The 20,152-nt window shown below is 46.6% G+C and overlaps 1 protein-coding gene across 1 annotated transcript in view; it reads left to right on the top strand.

Moving 5' to 3' along the window:
* Positions 1-18,800: 18,800 nt before the first annotated feature.
* GOLGA7B (golgin A7 family member B) overlaps positions 18,801-20,152 on the top strand; it is a 177,396-nt gene continuing 176,044 nt past the window's right edge. The window contains exon 1 of the mRNA XM_085606346.1: positions 18,801-19,199. Within this exon, the coding sequence (XP_085462472.1) occupies positions 19,188-19,199 (12 nt within the window). The 5' untranslated portion in view covers positions 18,801-19,187. The remainder of the gene's footprint in view (positions 19,200-20,152) is intronic.

The following is a 20,152-nucleotide window of genomic DNA, read 5'->3' as shown; positions in this document are numbered from 1 at the left end:
CTCGCTATGCTTGCTCGCCAAAGGGCAGTACGGCAATAATTTTATGCTTGACCACTTTTGAATGTCACCAGCCGCCACTGCTATTGAGATTAATCTGAATCTAACTAGTATATGCAATAAAGACAATTCAATAAAACATTTTGATTAATAAAGCCCTTTAAACTCATATCAACTCTCTTTATTGACTAAAATTAGATTAATGACTGTCATGATAATTTATAAAATGCATTGCTCTCTTCTAAAACAATAGTAAAGATCCTTACCACCAGAGGCCGACAAATAGAGCAGGAATTAGCCTGTTTGACCAAGGGGCATATGTATGAAACTCCCGTTTTGCGAATCTCAAATTGAGATATTTTGCGATTTGCAGTTTGCGATTCGCAAAACGGGATGTAAATAAAAAATCGCTAATGTTTTGCGATTTCTTAATAATCGCAAAAAAGTCTCAGAAACCTCATTTGCGATCTGACATTTTAACGCGCGTATCTCGCGCTTTGCTGACGAGTGGCTTGACACGCGCAGAACTGCTGGTGCGCTTTTTTAATTCTCCCTGTTCTGTATTTCTGTTTATTTTAGTTTAGTGTCTACCCTGTTTTTAATGTAAGCCCCTTACCTGCATTTTAAATTGGTTTTTCACCGCGTTGGAGCGGCTCCTCTTCCCTGACAGCTCGCGCTTGCCGGCCATATTGGGGGAACTCCGAGACGCCTGCCGGCGCCATTTTGGAGGGTGACGCGCTAGTTGTCACAAGGACACTAGGCGCCTATTTAAGGGGAACAGTTTAGGTGTGCTGCCTGACATTTTAACGCGCGTATCTCGCGCTTTGCTGACGAGTGGCTTGACACGCGCAGAACTGCTGGTGCGCTTTTTTTAATTCTCCCTGTTCTGTATTTCTGTTTATTTTAGTTTAGTGTCTACCCTGTTTTTAATGTAAGCCCCTTACCTGCATTTTAAATTGGTTTTTCACCGCGTTGGAGCGGCTCCTCTTCCCTGACAGCTCGCGCTTGCCGGCCATATTGGGGGAACTCCGAGACGCCTGCCGGCGCCATTTTGGAGGGTGACGCGCTAGTTGTCACAAGGACACTAGGCGCCTATTTAAGGGGAACAGTTTAGGTGTGCTGCCTGACATTTTAACGCGCGTATCTCGCGCTTTGCTGACGAGTGGCTTGACACGCGCAGAACTGCTGGTGCGCTTTTTTTAATTCTCCCTGTTCTGTATTTCTGTTTATTTTAGTTTAGTGTCTACCCTGTTTTTAATGTAAGCCCCTTACCTGCATTTTAAATTGGTTTTTCACCGCGTTGGAGCGGCTCCTCTTCCCTGACAGCTCGCGCTTGCCGGCCATATTGGGGGAACTCCGAGACGCCTGCCGGCGCCATTTTGGAGGGTGACGCGCTAGTTGTCACAAGGACACTAGGCGCCTATTTTAGACGGAAGATGGCGCGCAGCGGATACGCGCAGCGGGACCGCCGTAATTCCGCCGGAGTTACGCCTGAGTTCAGCCCGTCTGCGCCCGTCCGCGCTGAGGACGGGCTGCAGGCTGGGCTCGACTCTAGCACCTCCGTGCCTCCCGCACTTACAAGGAGATGTTACCTAGTACATGAGCTCTTAGCTCTGAGACCCCCGCCTCGACACTGTCATCACAGTTGGTCGCCAGATGAGCTTACACGCTACTCTTCCTGTTCACGGTGTCACGTGGTGCTCTGTCCCTTGGCTTTTCGAGGTAAGGTACGTGCTAAATTCCCGTCACCTCTGACTCCCTTACCCCCTAGAACCGGCTTTCTGATTAATGCTCGGTCGCTCATAAAAAACAACATCGCCTTCCACGAGTTTGTCAATGACAGGCAACCCGACTGGGTATTCGTAACTGAAACTTGGGCATCTGCCTCGTCGGGCCATGATCTGGTGTTGGCAATCCCAGAGGGCTATATCCTACATAGACTGGATAGAGTGGGTCGGAGAGGGGGGGGGTTGGCAATTATTTGTAGGGCCCCACTCCTGTGCTCCACTAAAACACTGTCTGACCCTGAAGACGCATTCGAGGCCTTATACTTCTGTATAACTTGCTCTCCGACAGAGTCCTTTACGGGTATCCTGGTCTATAGACCACCGGGCCCTAGAACCAGCTTCTGTTCTGAGCTGTTCCGTATCCTGGAACCTTACTTTGACAAACCTCATTTTTCTATTCTGGGGGATTTCAACTTTCATTTAGATGATGTGGTTTCCAGGGATTCTGCCCAGCTCATTGATGCGCTGGAAGCTTGCGAGTTTATTCAGCGTGTAAAACATCCGACGCACAGGGCTGGCCACACCTTGGACGGGGTGTTTACCAATGATCCCAGACTCTCTGTTGGCTCCCCCCTCCCCTTGGTCTGGTCGGACCACTTTGCGGTTCCCTTAGGTTTTTTATGCGCCACTAAGGATCTTCTCGCTGCCGCGCCTTGCAATAAAACTTTGAAAAGAGGTTATAGGAATATTAACAATTATGCCCTTGTTCCTTTCCTAAAAGACTGTGGTATTTCCGGCTCAAGAGATGCGGATGGGGCCGCTCAGGAGCTGGTCAACTCTATCACCGTTGCGGTTGATACGCTAGCTCCCGCCTCTCTACGCTATGTCGCGCGGCGGAAACCATCTGCACCATGGTTTACGGAGCCACTTAGACTCTTAAGACAATCCTGCAGGACTAAGGAGCGGAAATGGCGTAAGTCATGGGCGCCTTCTGACAGAGATGATCACAAACGGACACTGCGCGAATATAAATCTCAAGTTACCAAGGAGAAGCAGGAATATTTTGCCAAGTTGACAATGGCGCTTCCCTCATCTAAGGAGCTTTTTAAGATTGTGGACTCATTGTGCTCGCTTCAGACCCCTGACCCTGTGGTGGCTTCGCAGGAGCTCTGCAACAATCTTTCCGATTTTTTCTATAATAAAATCTCGGATATTCACTCGGCCCTTGACAATCAGAAGAAGTTGCTGAATGAGCATTCTCTGAATAACATTAAGGTCTCGGAATGCTGGGGGAAAGATCCACTCATCTCTCTTTCCTACTTTCCGCCTCTCTCTCTCGAGGATCTCAACCTACTGTTGGATCGGATTAAGTCAGCCTCCCCGGCCGATCCTTGCCCGTTGAAAGTTCTTAAGGACTGTCGGGAATCACTTCTGCCTCCACTACTGGCAGTCATGAACGCGGCCTTGACTCAGGGCAGCTTTCCAGTGGTCTGGAAAAAGGCCATAGTGAAACCCCTCTTAAAGAAATCCTCCTTGGATCCGGGAGTGATGAAGAATTTTAGGCCCATCTCCCTCTTGCCTGCTCCTGCAAAGATGCTTGAAGCCCATTTAAACTCTCACCTTTCTGCTTTCCTTGATTCCTCTGGGTTCTTAGATAGTTCACAGCATGGTTTCAGGAAACTTCACAGTACCGAATCTGCTCTGACTATGGTAGTGGATAACATCCGGCGTAAAGTTGATCTGGGTCAGTCTACGATTCTTGTTTTGCTGGATCTGACTGCAGCATTCGATACCCTGTCTCCCTCCACCCTTACATCTCGGTTGAGAGAGGCAGGGGTCGCAGGACAGGCTCTCAGCCTTTTGGACTCCTTCCTGCACCAGAGAGAGCAAAGAGTTCTGCTGGGGGATTACCTCTCCCCTCCCAAATCTTTGCAATGTGGAGTGCCCCAGGGCTCGGCCTTGAGCCCTACCCTATTTAATCTGTACGTGGCCCCCCTTGCAAGATTAGTTAGATCGCAGGGGATGGAGGTTGTATCCTATGCAGATGACACTCAGATTATGGTGTCTCTTAACCATTCTCTGAGTGTCTCTGCCGCGAACTTTAGGGCCTGTATGCAGATGGTGGCTGAGTGTATGGTGCTTAACTCCCTAAAGCTTAATGCCGACAAAACGGAGGTCCTTGTGTTCGGCAAAGATCAAAACATCTGGTCCAATGAGTGGTGGCCTCCTTCCCTAGGAACTTGCCCTACTCCCTCCTCTACGGCTAGGAACCTTGGGGTCATTTTTGACACCTCACTTGCCATGAACAGCCAGACTAATAGAACCGTGGCTACTTGCTGGGGAATTATTAAAATTCTTAAACGCATTATTCATTATCTGTCCCCGCAGGCACGAAAACAGACAGTCACGGCCCTCGTGGGCTCCAGATTAGACTACTGCAATGCACTATATGCGGAGTCTAATAAATATCTGATACAACGTCTGCAGGTAGTACAGAACGCTGCCGCTAGATTTGTTCTAGGACTCCCCAGGGACTCTTCGGCGACGATGGCCAGGAGGAACCTGCATTGGCTCCCTGTCAGATTCAGAATCTCTTTCAAACTTCTCTGTCTCACTTACAGGGCCGTGCAGGCTGGCCCCTCAAATGCGTTGGGGTCTCTACTTACACGATATGTCCCTGGCCGGTCTTTGCGTTCTGCAGTCGCTAACAAGCTTGTGGTCCCCCGCTCTAAAAAAGCCAGATGGGGGAGCAGAGCTTTCTCCACCGTTGCGCCTCTACTCTGGAATGGCCTTCCTCTAGAGATTAAGGCGCTTCCCTCTTTGGCCTTGTTTAGAAAAGCTCTTAAAACCTGGTTTTTTATAAAGGCATATCAGTAAGCTCTCATGTGTTTTTTTCCAGTCAGCTTTTATGTTAGGCGCCTTGACGCCCATTGGGCTAAGTCTGCGCGTTATAAGTTCCGCTTCATTCATTCATTCATTCATTCATTCCTTAATTGCGAAAATCGCAAATTAAGAAATCGCAAAAACGGGAATCTGCTCTACAGGTGCAGCATGATGACATCACAAACAGGAAGTTGGAGTGATTTCCTGCACCTGCTCACCTGAGCCACACCCAGAGGCTGTTTGGAGAGTGTGAGGAGGCATCCCAGGCGAGAGCAAACACCAATGAAGTCCAACAAGCAACCTGAGGGCAAGGATGCAGAGAAGAGGAAGAGGAAACACAAGTTTTCTGACAAGGAGCAGGAGGTCCTCATAGAGGAGATGGTTTGCAGCCATGAGCTCCTTTTTGGTAAGAAGGCACTGCGTGTCCCAGAGGCAAGGAAACGCAAAATCTGGCTGGACATCCAACATAAGGTGAATGCAGTGGGAGTGACCAATCGCACCATCGAGGAATTGCGCAAGCGATGGTATGATATGCGCCAGAGGTCAAAGGAGAGGGTGGCAGCCAGACTGAAGGATGCAAACCAGACTGGGGGAGGACCATCCACAGCAGCACAGCCAACACCCCACGAGGAGCTTGTGGAGTCGACTCTCCTGCCTGAGAGCGTCGGTGGTGTGGCTGACATTGACAGCTCCGACCCTGCATCCAGCAGCCAAGGTAAGATGCATGCAAAATCAATCTGCACTGATCCCCATCCCATGCACAAGTCTCCAAATGCACTTAAAATCCTCACAAAATGTAATTCCAGTCCAAGTTTTACAGCACACCCAGCAATGCATCATGGTACTTGTAGTACTATGTCTGACAGTGTGTCCATGAGACAAAGGAAATCTAATGCAACATGTGGGTTGGGGATAAGTGAATGATACAGTGTCAGAGGTTAGCCGATACAAACTGTAGGAACTTTATTGATTGCTAATTGCAGACAAAGACACAAACTCATGTAGTCCCCTTTACATCCACAGCACAATCCAGGGCACGTGAAGACAGTGCAGAGGGAGAGGAGCCTGCACATCCTGAGGACTCCAGATACAATACGGAGCACATACCAATCCAGCGCAGGAAGCGCACACATGTGCCCCCACTGCCTCCATTTGAGGATGAAATACCGGCCACAGGGGAGGACAGTGACAGAAGAGAGGAGAGTCAGGGTGTGTCACACATGCCCAGTCAGGACACACCAAGGCCAAGGATTCCACCACAGGACACGCGCAGGTCAAGGCCCAGGAGCAGCACTGCCACTGAAGCGGAAGAAACAGTATTTTCTGGGCTGGAACACAGCATGCTGCAGGAACAGCGCCTGCAAAGTAAATCACTGAGGTCAATTAATAGGCAGCTATGCCGTATCCACAAAGATCAGAAAAACATGGGGGAGGGCATCATGGCCATGGCAGGTGCCATCCGTGACCTGTGTGACACTCTGAGGCACAACCAAGCCGCCAGTGAGAGGGCTGGCCGACGTGCCAATGCACGCCTTCACACATATACGAAGGCCGTGAACCGCCTTTGCACCACCACCAGCACTCTGACACGCAGAAGCGTCACAATGCAGGTGGAAATGGCGCACTGCTGCCAGGACATAGCCAGAGGGCTAGCACAGGTCACCAGTGCAGTGGAGCAGCTGCAGATGGCCAACGCAGGTGGCAGCGCTCTCATGGCCTCTGGAGAGAGTGAAGAAACCTCCAGTAGGAGCAGCATCACTCCTACATTGCCTGGAGAAAGACGGCGCAGTGCCAGACAGGGTGCCGGACCCAGGAACACCATGGAGGGCACTCAGCCTGGACGCCAAACACCACCAATGCGTCACCGAAGGAGGTGAACTGTCCGGTGACAATTAATCCAAAAAGGGTGATTTAACCCAACTATGCAGATTGCACAGTTACTTGTGCCTTACCTGCACTGTGTGCATAACATGTGCTGGGTCCAGCAACACTCTTAATGCTTGTGACGTGTGAATAAACACTGCACACATTATAAAGCTTTTTTGTCTCATGTCATCTTTGCTCACCTAGAAGTAGTTTTGTGTGATCTCAGTCCATCTCTGGCGTCCAGCAGCTCCCCCGACTCCTGACGCAGGTCTGCCAGGGGGATCGTCATCCGATGTGTCTGTATCGATCACATCAATTGTGGTGCCTTTCCTCATTGCCATGTTATGTAGCATTGCACAGCTTGCCACGATTTTACAGCAGGTCTTAGGGCTGTATTGCAGTGCGCCTCCACTTTTATGCAGGCACCGGAAGCGGCTCTTCAGGATTCCAAACGTACACTCAATGACGCAGCGTGTAGATCTGTGTGCCCTGTTGTATCTCCTCTCACTTGCTGGATCCAGATATGGGGTCAGCATGAAGTCCCGCACTGCATAGGCACTGTCACCTGCAGGGATAGACACAATAGGTAAGTCAATGTCCCCACCCTCCAGTGATGTAGTGGATGTATGGATGTGTGCCATGTATTTACCTAGCAGGTATCCCTCCCCAAACTCTCCAGCACTCAGACGTCTGTGTATTCCACTGTGTCTAAAGATGAAAGAGTCATGTGTACTGCCGGGGTATTTGGGTACAATGTCAGTGATGATATACTTTGCATTGCACACAATCTGTATATTCAGGGAATGGTAGCATTTACGGTTTCTGTAGACATAATCAGTTGCTGATGGGGGTGTGATGGCCACATGGGTCCTATCGATGCAGCCAATGACGTGGGGGAAACGTGCAATCTGGTAGAAGTCCAGTTTTGTTTGCTGTAATGCCTGTTGGGTGTTTGGGAAGTATATGTGATGTGGGAGCCTCTGTAGCATTGCATCTAGAAAGGCATGCAAGAAGCGTGAAAGTGCACTCTGTGACACCCCACCAACCTCCGCTATTACCCGTTGAAAACTCCCTGATGCCAGGAGGTGCAGGGAGCACAGGACCTGCACATGTGTGGGAATTGTTTGTGTCCTGCATGTAGGGTGTTCCAAGTAGGGTTTCAGCTCCTCAATCAGGTCCATTATGGTCTGTGGGTGCAGCCTGTACTTGTCACAGATGTCCTCTTCAGTGTGCTGGAACAGAGTGATGCGCAGCCTGAATATACGTTCCTGTCTTATTCTCCTCTGTGCAAGAGCCCGAATACACAGCCTCCTGCCTATCATGAACAGTGCTGCCATTGTGGTTGGTTCTGTTGCATTGTGGGGTGGTTTAAGTACTTTGCACCAGTTTACCACCTGCATGCAATTGGTGTTAATTGCGATTTCTTAATTTGCGAATTCCGTAAAATTGCAATTAGCGAGTTTTTCATACATTTGTTAGCGATTTCTTAATCTGCGATATCCTTATTGCGAATTTCGCAAATTTAGAATTTCGCAATTTTAGAAATCGCAAACTTAATCGCAATTTTTGAGTTTCGCCTGCTAAGAAATCGCTAATTTAGCGATTTCTTAATTTTCTATTGGAATGTGTGTCATATATATGAAATTGCGAAAATTTAGTTGCAAACGCTTTTTTTTGCGATTCGCAGCGTTTGCGACTAAATTTTGGTTTCATACATATGCCCCCAAGATACTTTAAAGATTTGCGAACTGATTCCCGCTCTAGCATGGTCTAGATTTATTTGGACGCCAACGACATGCAAATGCCATCCTTTGTAATGGCATAATGGTGTGCTTTTAATTGAGCTACATGTAAAATTCATTAAAAAAATATTTCATCATAACATGTTTAACATTTTTAGGTGTGCATATTTTGTGAATTGTGAACTGTGCTGATGAAATGTAAACTTATTTGCTAATACACGGTGTATGGGGAGACACATCTGGAGAGTTAAGAGATTGCAAGTGGAAGGTTTGGCATTCTCTTGTTCTCTTGTCATGACTACCAGGGCCCAGTCAATTGGGGGGGGGGGGTCTCAGGTGTAAATCTTTTTAAACGTATACAAATGTTGCTATACTGTAAAATCAAGCATGGCTATTCGTGATAACATCGTGTTATCAGATTATTTTTCCTTTTTTGCACTGCTGAAATACAGTGGGACGACACTCCTCTGCCTTAGCCGAGGAGCCACATGCTATTAGGTAGATTAAATAAAATATAAGAAACTCATACCATCTACCCTTAACAAGTTGTTGGCTGATTTAGTAGCACCAGCCTGTCCCTCACTGATCTCTGTGGACTGGTATACTTTTCTTTTGCAACCAGGGGCCTTGCAAATGTGATTTGTCAAGGGAAGCCATTGAGAGCCTAATTATGAGTAATCCTGATGTGGCCGATAACAGGATTACCACCTGTGTTAGATTTATGAAATCCATGGACTTGCAAATGAAGAAAGCAGCTGAAATCTCCCAGAGAAAAAAACTGAAAAAATGGGAAAACTGGAGTGGGGTCGAGTGCAGTATTCCCAATTCCCCATGTAATATCCTACTTTTGAGGGTACCCGCAGGCAGCCTCCAGTTTTCCCTTACTCACAGAGTTTCAAAAACTGCCAAGTCTGGGAACTCCAGGGGACATGGCCTTCCAAAATTTGGGGCACAGATAACGAGGCTCTTAGTTGTCTACTGGCGAGGCAACCAGATTCCATGTCCTGGCACCTCAGTTAGTTAGGTTGCCCGGATGCTTTTGTGAAAGTGTTACACCATGCCAGGTGCAGTACAAGTTACTACACAATCACCTGGTCATGAAGATGCAGCCAAGTGATGCTTGACCATGTGCACTTTGCAGTGGTGTAGGAGCAGGACCAGGCCAACAAGGCTTCATCTGAGCCCAGAAAAGGCATTGAATGGTAGGGTTTGTTCATCTGTAAATGGCAAAACCAGACAACAAACAAACCCAATGGCAATATTAAAGTAGGCACTGTAACTAAACAAGCATCAGTTACTATTACTGTAAACAGGAGATTCTCAAATGAGATTTTCAATAACTAATTAATGCATACATCACCATAAAGAGATAAGCATTCAACCAGACAAATCTTACAGGGGCGCTTAATTTTTATTCCTCATGAGAGCACTCAATGCCTCTAATTGAGTATTCAGATTTCACCCGTCAGTTCTTACTGTCTCATAAGCATACGGGGAACAGAGACCCTGATACACAGATAAGGAAGGGGAAATTTGGTACACTATGGATGATAACTGATGAAGAAAGGTACCTGCCCAGGACACTATAGGACCCTGATAGGGCTCTTTGGTGGCAGGGGTCATCTGTGCCTGGCTAGTTAATGGAAACAAGTTATTTTTTTTGGTAGATGAAAGAAAGGAGGGGGTAGGCTACATTTCTTGTCGTGGGCTTGTAGAGAGGTGACCTGTCCGTAAGAGAATAAAAATAACAGTGGAGTTTTAACAATGATCCTAATTCACAGGAGTAGGGAAAGATCACTGACCTGGAAGGGTTGAGCTTTGCCGCTGTCTAGTAACTCTTGAGTTGGATGATGCCAGTGGAATGTATGTTTGCTGTTGATATTGCCACAATCGTATTTGTCGAGAATCATTTCTACTTAGGTTAATTACCATGAGTGGTGAACCTGTCATTTGGTTTGTTCGACTCTGAGTTCTCTTTAACAAAGAGTAACTTAGTGAATGTAATTTAATTCTTGAAATTCACAGTACCGGGCCTGTGGCACTCAAGATCAAGTAAAGAGATTGACTGCAGCTATTTGTATTTTCACATTGGGAAACTAGACCTACTTGCTGTGGAATAAACATGAGTTACTTCCTCCTGAACGCCCATCAGACACTAAGCCCCATTAGAACCTGATGCTCTTATTCAAGAATATTCCACTCGTCCTTTGGGCAGAGGTACAAGCATCTGATACAAGCATCTCTTAGAGTCCCAGTTCTATCATCCGAAGCGTCCTTCCATCTGATTGGGAAACCTATAGCAGCACAGCTCCTCAAAGGGTGCAACTGATCCTACTCCTCACAGGTAGTCTGGGAGTTTGAACTGAAGGCCTTTGCGAACCCCTGGTAAGCCAGCAGAATGAAATACTGTCTTGTAGCGATTGTGGCATCGACAGTGCACTAGAATTGAAAATAATCTCTAGCACAACAGCGGTACAGTGTGGAATATTTAATTAGTATTTTCATCTTGCTATAACTCTGGCTTGTCTTAAAAGTTGTGCTAAGTGAAACACTGTTAATGGTGTAGTGTAATGTAGCGCTTCTTCTTCCATGTTCTCACCAAGAGTGATGTTTGATACGTGTGGAGGATAATCCATGGCTGAAGGACTCTTTCCAATGTCAGTCTGAATACCCCGGCCCTCCGCTCCCCTCACAGAGGGCCATGAACACTGAGGGGCTGTGTTTCATCCGCGCTAGACTCATGAATTTGCTGCTTTGAGAGTAGTCTGACTCAGGTCTCGTAGAACGCCAAGTAACTCAGTGTGTCTTGCATTACTATCTGCTGCCGGTGCAACACCTTCTCAGCAGTCACCATGTGTGCCAGCACCTTCAATGTTTGCTGCTCGGTCACTGATTTTCACAGCTGTGCACTCAGGTAAATGTGCCCGGAAATTGTCTTCGATGGATTGTTTCTGGCATCCTCATGTCACATCTGTCCTACTGATGCAGCAGTGGGCACACTTTGCTGTTAGCTTTTAACAGTGCTGTTTTGCTTGCACACTTTACTCTCCTCTTCTATAGCTCGTGCCCCGCATAAAAATGGATCCTATATATCTGAGCCCGGAAGTCTCTGCACTGGTTCCAGGCCATCAGAACACCATTTTGGATCGTCTACTACACGGGTACTCGCAAACATTTCCCTCGGGGCCACACATTAGTGTCTGTGGCATGCCTGAGGGCCCCACCTATGCCAGCGGGGCGAGTCTCGGGGTAATGAAAGGTGTGTGTAGGGGGACGTGAAACTATGCATGGTGTGGACAGCAAACCGAGCCTCTTGACTTTTGTCTGCCACCAGCACTCCATTCTCGTGCACCAAGAATTAAAGCCAAAGCATTAACTACGTGAGAGGTAATCATCTGGTGGCTGAATTGCAAAATGTGAAACACGAAAACTTTTATTTATGCCTGTTTCACAAGCTTGCTCAATGTTCTTGATCTGTCAAGTGAAGAGCAGCCCAGAGCTGCTGGTCAGCAGGGGGCTGCAATTAAAGGTTAGGAGGGCCACATGCGACCCCCGGGCTGTACTTTGAATATCCCTTCTCTACTTAATCTAACTTTGCCTCTGGGAGGCCAGGCCTTAATATTTAAAGCAATGTCTTAAGCTCTACCTTGTAATCCAATCTATGAGATCTCAAACTAAGTGTAAATGAATCTGATGTATAGTAACTACCTCCACATGTTGCTTCAGGATTTGCACAGTGGTGTACCATTTAGACAGCACTGACATATCTATGCTATTGATAAAACTGAAGTGTGTGCGCATTCGCAAGACGTACAACGTAGGGGCTATCACTGAAGAAGGACGGCGAGGAGAGGGCAGGAGAGCGGACATGGTGAGGAGGAGGCAGACACGGGGCAGGTAAGTGCCTTTTATAACTTTTAATTTGTTTGGGAGGGTGGAGGGGCCGGCTAACTATGCCCCATCATGAAGTCGTTGTTTTGCCTGGACTCTGCATTCGCAATGGAACGCGGAGTAGGCAAAACTATGTAAACTCCGCTGGCGCAGCGTAGTTACCCGCTTGGGGTTACCATCAACTCACATTTTGCGTACACATCAAAATACTCACATGCATCTTGCAACTCAGTCTTTAGTCCAGTTTGCTAAAAATATTTTATAAAAATTTTAAAGAGCATATCTATTTTGTTTGATAAATTCATGCCACACATTGATTCTTTATGCATTACCAATAATGTGCATTGGGCATTATTACATATGTCCTTACCGAATCAAGTTCTAAGACCCTCCTTCTGAGTTTAATTTATTTATTTCATAAACACACGATTAGCAGTATGAGTACAGGTGCTAGCTTGGCCTTCATTAGGTTAGTCCTTTATTAATACAAATAAGTCTTTAGTAATTTCCTAAAGGCTCAATGGTTACTCATGGTGCATAACTTGATGGAGAGCATATTCCACAATCTAGTTGCCTCATATGAACTCCTTGCCTAACCATTATGGAGAATTAAGAGGCAGGGAGAGAAGGAACGCAAATCCCAAGCTGAAGTATGGATCTTGATCAAGTCCGTCATGAACCTAGGTCAAGGTCCATAAATAGATTTGTGACAGCTACTAAGTGCTTTGAGCTTGATCCTCTTCTCAGTTGGCAACCAGTGTAGTTGTCGAGATGCTGAGTAACAGACTCTTGATAACTTGTATTTTCACCAATTTGGAGTTTGTGCGTGCTTTTTAGGTAGGGCCAGTGTTAGACCTGGCCCTTTTTGCATGTTTATCCCCATAATGTTTGCCTTTTCCCTCCCATTTTTCTGACTCTGTTTTTGTTGGCTCTAAGATTCTGGGCACTTTACCACTGCTGATCTGTGCTAAAGTGCATATGCTCTCTGTATAAATTATGATATGATTGGCTATCCATATTTGATCTACTGGTAAGTCCCTAGTAAAGTGCATGGTGTGTGCCAGGGCCTGTAAATCGAATGATACTAGTGGTCTTGCAGCACTGGTTGTGCCACCCACATAACTAGCCCTGTAAATCCGTCTCAGACCTATCACTGTAGTGTCTGAGCGCACAGTTTTTAACTGCCATGTTGACCTGGCAAGTGCAACCACTTGCCAAGACCAAACCGTCCCTTTCCTTACATGTAAGATACCCCTAAGGTAAGCCCAAGGTAACCCAATGGGCAGGGTGCAACGTATGTGAAAGGTAGGACATGTACTGGTGTGTGTGACATGTCCTGATAGTGAAATACTTTGTATTTCATTTTTCACTATTGAAACGGTATCTGTTCCATATGCTAACATCGGAGTTGCTTTGTAACATCTTACAAGTATAACTTTCCATAGGGACATGATGGAGAAATGGAGTTTAGGCTCTCTTTACTCAGAATTTATTAATGCACCTTTTGGTAAAGGTGGTTTTTAAATTTTAAGTGTAAAAATGGCACTTTTAGAAAGTGGGTATTTACTTACTTTACCATCCTGTGCACCTCTGACTGTTTGCCTATTTCATGTATGGTTTTGGAGTGTCAGGAGCTGGGGATGTACTTTCATTCTAGAGAGTCATAAGGGGTTTTGAGGTGTGTCCTGCCTTGCCTCGCTGACTCATCATTAGGCTGAATAGACCTGGTCTACATTTAGGGTGGTGGGGGGAGTTTCCCTTGCACCTGAATAGGCTGTGTCTCCTTTTCACAATTCTGTCCCCCCCCCCCCGTGGTCATGCTGCTCTAGAGAGGAAAGGACTGGTTTGGGCTGGGTTCAAAGACCCTCGCAACAAAGAGAACAATAACAAAATGGAGTATAAGTATTTGACCTAAAACCTCGGGACTTTAGATGACTTCAAGAAACAAGAGGACCCTGCCAAGAAGAGAGGAAGAACTGTGTGAGGAAAGCTGCCTTTTCTGAGTGTGGGGTGGGTTTGCCTGCAGTTGCTGCCTCTGTCTGTGGTGGAGGAAAAGGACTGACTCTTTTTGCCCTGATGTGGTATCCTGCTTGTGAAGAGATTCCCCAGGGGTTATTGTGTGCTTGCTTCTTGTTGGAAGTCTCAGGGAAATCAAAGACTTCAAATCAAGTAACCTGCCTGGAAGGAAAGCCAGAGAAACTGTAAGGAGTGCTGCCCCTGATGTGTGTGGGGTAGTCAGGCCTGCAGTTGTGGCTCCTGTCTGGAGCAGGAGAAGGACTGGATTGTTCTTCACTCTATTATTTTTCAAGTGCATGAGGAGCGCTGTTTATTGCCTGAAGAGCTCATCCCCCTTTATCTAGACTGTCCAAAAGGAAGCCTGGCAGAAGTACTTTCTGCCTGCAGAAAGCACAAGGAGTGCTTTATGATCCTGTTAGTTTGTGTACTCACTTTCAGGAAATCCTCGGCCATCTCTGGGATGACCCTCACCTGCTACATGACCAGCCCAGGCCAAAGAGGTTTGCTAAAATCCAATGAGAGAGCTCGTCAGCTGAGCGAGCGCCAAAGGCACACCAGGCGACTGTACGTCATAGCTCCGCCACTTCAGCGAAGGCCGACCACTGCAAGATGCTTCTCGAAGAGAGGGGATCTGAAGCCTCGCAGCTGCGCCGGGTCAGCAAACAGCAGCCATGCGTGCCGCATGAGAGGCTGCTCGAGATCTGAGGAGGTCTCCTACATCGATGCCCTCAGGGGCTGACAAACACTAGGTGGCAGGGGCTTCACTGCGTGTTTGCGGGCAGCCTCCATTACTGATTTCTGCCTGCGGGGGACCCAGTGAGGTCTCCCCACTGACGGTGGCAGGCGGTGTCTGCCCCCCCTCCCTAATAAACACCTTGAGGCATTCTTCTGGCGAGAAGGGGAAGTCCTCAACAGAGGCCCATGGTCCAGGAGAAAGGAGACCCCGGGAGACTTCTGCATTGCTGGTAAAAGAAGCGAAAGTGTGCTGTGACTCTTGTGTATAGGGCTTAAGTGGGTCATTCAAGGGTCGCATTCAGTATTGTGGCATCACCAGCCCAAGTATGGGGAGGTAGGTGTTCCTCCCAGTGTTCCTAGTCTTTACTAGTGCATTGTGATGCCCTGAGATATGGATGCATATCATCTTTACCTTGCAGTAACCAAATAACAAGAACTGGTATACTATTTTCAGAAGTTGCATAATGTGCACAGTGATGATGTGAGGTGGTTTAAGGCAAAGTGATTTATAATCTAACTGTTATGCTTATGACAATTGCCTCGTTGGCAAACTGAATATGATTTATGGGATGGTGGTCTACTATATTTTATGTATAATACAAAGGATAATTTTATAAAAACGTGTGTGGAGTCTCTTTTTCTGGTGTGCCTAGTGAGTCACAGGTGTGTGTGTTGCGCAAACACTTTACACATTGCCTCTGGGATAAGCCTGACTGCTCTACCAAGCTACCAAGGGGGTGAGCAGGGGTTATGTTGGGTGTGTAACTCCCTTACCCTGACTAGATTGGCGGGTCTTGCCGGCTTAGGTGCATACCCTAGGCAACCAAAAACCTAATTTCTAGCAGCCAGTTATAGTGGAATGCAGTAATCAAGTGTGTACCCTATTGCCCGCTTGAATCACTGCGCATGTATATTTAGGGGTTGAATGGGCACTTCATTCCTATGGAATAGGTAATGACAGGTACTAGCCTCATTAGAATTATGTGATCCACAATAATGCCACAGATCTGTTTACTTTCACCTGGACATTTTGGCTCCTGGAAGCAGATGACATCTTCAGGTGAAAGCCACTGTAAGCCCAGGTCAAAATGATGAATTTGAGAGGGAACTAGAGCCGGAATTACTAATTCCGTGGTATGTCCTATTTTATTAGAGGACCCTCAAGGTCCAACTAATACCATACCGGATCTTACCAGAGTTGCAGGTATCCTCAGTATTGATAAACTAGGGGCTGGGGAAATATTAGATCAATCAAAATAATAATTTCTTTATGTTAGTTCTCATTTTTTAGTGATGAAGTATGTCAAATTGAACATTGTCTTTATGCCAAAACAATCACACTTACAGCCTAACAGACTAGGATTTGCGAAAAACAAATCGATTAAAGAAACAAGTCTATAAAAACAATGAAAACATTAAGAGACTGTTTACATGTTAACATGTAATAAACAAAAGTGGTTCTACCCTATAAAAAAGTGAGAATTAATGATATTTAATTATTTATAATTTTAAGTGATGGTAAGTAAGGTGAAATTGAGTGATCCATGAGGTGTCACGGAAAGCACTATGTGTTTTTAAAATACCCCTCACACACTATGAATCCCATAGTGTCATGCTTCATCATGGGGGTCTTCCTGTCCCTCTACGGGGCGGGGCGTGCTACTACCTACGAATACGTGGGAGCACTGTTGTTATGATAAATAGGCTATGTGTGGTGAAGGGATGAGAGTGTTAGGATTATGTATAAGATATAAAGATTAAAAGGACCCTGGCTAGTAGAAAAAACAATTTTATTCAGTTCTCTAGCTGGGAGCGTTTAAAATGGGGAAGAGTGTAGGAAGTGTCACAAGTTCGTGGCTACCTACATCCACGGAGCAACACGGAGGTATATGGAAGCGAGGAATGATCCCAAAATCTGACTAAACCAGGCGCCCTCCCCTCCAGTGTGTTCTCGTGAAGCCTGAACATTACGCCTATCTAAAATACCAAATTGGTCTTATATCACTGGGGTCATTGTACCCTTGTTCACAGATCTAAAAAACTTTTAAAGGTCTGGTGCATCAGAATAATAGGCATACAAACCACATTACTGATTCTATTGAGTGCAATAGGGATTATTTGCTGGTCCTGATGAGTAAAGCAGTGGGGACTGCTTACGAAACATGTTGACCCAGTAGGTAGCCACGAACTTGTGACACTTCCTACACTCTTCCCCATTTTTAACGCTCCCAGCTAGAGAACTGAATAAAATTGTTTTTTCTACTAGCCAGGGTCCTTTTAATCTTTATATTTTACACATAATCCTAACACTCTCATCCCTTCACCACACATAGCCTATTTATCATAACAACAGTGCTCCCACGTATTCGTAGGTAGTAGCACGCCCCGCCCCGTAGAGGGACGGGAAGACCCCCATGATGAAGCATGACACTATGGGATTCATAGTGTGTGAGGGGTATTTTAAAACCACATAGTGCTTTCCGTGACACCTCATGGATCACTCAATTTCACCTTACTTACCATCACTTAAAATTATAAATAATTAAATATCATTAATTCTCACTTTTTTGATAGGGTAGAACCACTTTTGTTTATTACGTATCATACAGGAGGTAGGTTCTATCCCAGTACCTCTTCACTCCCTTCCTTTGATAAATTTTTTACATGTTAACATGGTCATCCATGAAGCTTTCTGGTGGGGTTATCAACGTTTAACCCTAAATTATAGTTTGTTTGCTTTCCATTAAAAATCACTTAAAGATTCTGTGATCAGCTTGAGCAAAGAATTTGACAATTTGGTGATATGGACAGAACTCTGCATATTTGCGGCTTTCAGTAGTTACTCTACGACCTTTTCCTTTCTTTTCATATTCAATTTTATTCCTATGCAGACCCTTCAATAGCCAACTCCGGAAGCGCAATTACTAAAACCTGTTGTGAATCTCTCCCTCATTCCCAGGCTAATTAACTTAACTAGTGCGAAGCCAGATGAAGTGCACCATCCAGACACTTCTATTTTTCATCCGCTGCTCTGAGATAACGGGACGTGGACGTAAATTGCACATTTTAATATTCTATTTCGGCTTTTAGCGTAGCGTCGCTTAAATTAATTTCCTGGTTCCATAATTCACTATGGCGGTGCCCATTGTAGAGCCCTCACATAGCAGAGAGACACGGAAAAGCTCTGTAGACAATGTGATTGTGTGAATAGTCGAGAGCTCGCCCCCGTTAGGGTGAGGTCGCAGGCTACATTTTAATGACAAGGCCAAACAGAGGAAAATCTTAAAAATCTCTGCAAGTGCTTTTGAGCAGTGCAGACTTTAACGTGGGAAGAGAACCTTAAAACATGGTCTGTATTCATGCCCTTGCCGTACGAGTTCAGTCACTTAATACAAATGCAATTTTCAGTGTATTGCAACTGTATTGAGCAATTGCCTATGCAATAGCCTGTAGTTCTCGCTTGGCACTATAGGAGCCAATCGAGACGTTGAATGCCTCTACAGGCATTTTTGTAATCATGTCATGGCAAAATGTCAAAACCCGAGTCGTTTATTTCTCTAAGTGTTAAGCGTAGTTTAAAGGGTAGCAGTCTTTCTTTAGAAGTTAATGCCCTTGGAATGCTGGACCTCTGTCCCAGACGGTGTGTTTAGGTTGCTAATAAGCGTGAGCTCAATCATTTGAGCTGCCTAAATATTTAATGAATAGTACGTATAAGGGATTTAAATGGCTGAGAGCAAATAACTTCCTTGGGAATGGCTGGGGCTGGCACCAGGCTTCCCCAGTATGTTTTTAAATGAGATGATGTGCTTTTCAAAAAGGCTTGTTTGAGGAGAAGAGGCCCCTCCCTCTCACTGCCTGTCAGATAAGTAACTATTTCGAGCTGCATGCTGCTGGGGGTGGAGAGGGTGGGTGGCGGGGGTGTTTCCTACCGGCTCTGCTGGAGCCAGTTAATTCAGCACCTCGGTCAGCAAGGAGGCAGTATGCTGGCAAGCTTCGAGCAAGAAACAACCGCAGTTCTGCAGAGCCCTGCCGAGGAAGAGACGCGGCGTCTGAGAACCGCTGCAACAAAGGATAATTACCCTGCCCTTGTCCCGGGAGCCTGCCGTTAGGAGTCCACCCTAGCTGTGCCCTGAGCACAGGCACACGATCGGCGTCAGCACCAAGGACAGCGGCGTCGGCTCTCCTCGGGGCTGCCGGCTGTTTCTACCGGAAGAAGGGAAGCTGAGCGAATTCAGCACCGCAGACGCAGCGTCCCGGCGGCCGGCAGGAGCGGACTGGGACTGAAGGCTTTCAGCACCACGGACAGAGCCCGGAAGACACTCGTGGAAACATGGCAGCCGAGGTAAGAGCCGCTGCCTGCCTTCACAACAACACGGGCATGGGAGATCCCGCCCCGGGGACACGATTCACGCAGGAGGAACTCCCCAATGCCTTGTAATGGGGAGCAGTATTTTGCAGGCACATTATACAGCCAGGCCAAGCTCTGTAAGACTAGGGACCAGGCTGAGCTATTCAGACGCATGGCCAAGGGTCACGTACCCCTAAGATAGGGCACATAGGTGAGCAAGTAATTCACAGGATATGGGCAAGGTGTAATATATGGTTAACTCTGGGGAGCGGCAGGGGCCCAAAAACACACAACATGATCAAGTAAATCCCTAACACTTGGGGAGCGCTAGAGAGCAGCTGGACATGCAGCATGGACTGTACATCACACCCATATAACACCACAAAGTGACAGAAAGCAGGTTATACCCACAGCATGACCAAGACTTGTTATATCACTCACTCTGGGGAGCAGCAGGAATTCAGAACGACAAAGAAAGGAAGAGATACCTCACAGTGCCACTACCTGTGATGAGCAACTGATAGCAGGCTGTCACACAGAGACCACTAGTGATCCCATATACGGTAACACCGAGAGGGGCAGAACACAGGCTAGACACGCAGCACCCACAAGGGGTGATAGTGAAATACCACCATCTGAGGAGCAGGAAAGAGCCAGCAAATGACAGAGCTAGACAAGAGATCTCACACCACTGACACTAGCAAGTAATTCACACAAGCGCTAGTTATCATACCTCCCAAACGCTGGAAAGCAGCGTGGAGCAGACTTTTCACTCAGAGTGGGCCAGTGATATTACACCTCCAACACTGGGGAGCGACAGAGAGCAAACTGTTCAAGCAGCTTGTGTTCGTCAACATGTTCCCAAAATAAAGGGGAGCGACATGGATCAAGTACACACACTGAGTGTGCCAGAGAGCTGACAACCCCAACATAGGGGAGAGGTAGAA

This window comes from Triturus cristatus, chromosome 1_2 (assembly GCF_964204655.1).
Source record: "Triturus cristatus chromosome 1_2, aTriCri1.1, whole genome shotgun sequence".
Lineage (NCBI taxonomy): Eukaryota > Metazoa > Chordata > Amphibia > Caudata > Salamandridae > Triturus > Triturus cristatus.
This window is presented reverse-complemented; position numbering and strand designations above follow the sequence as displayed.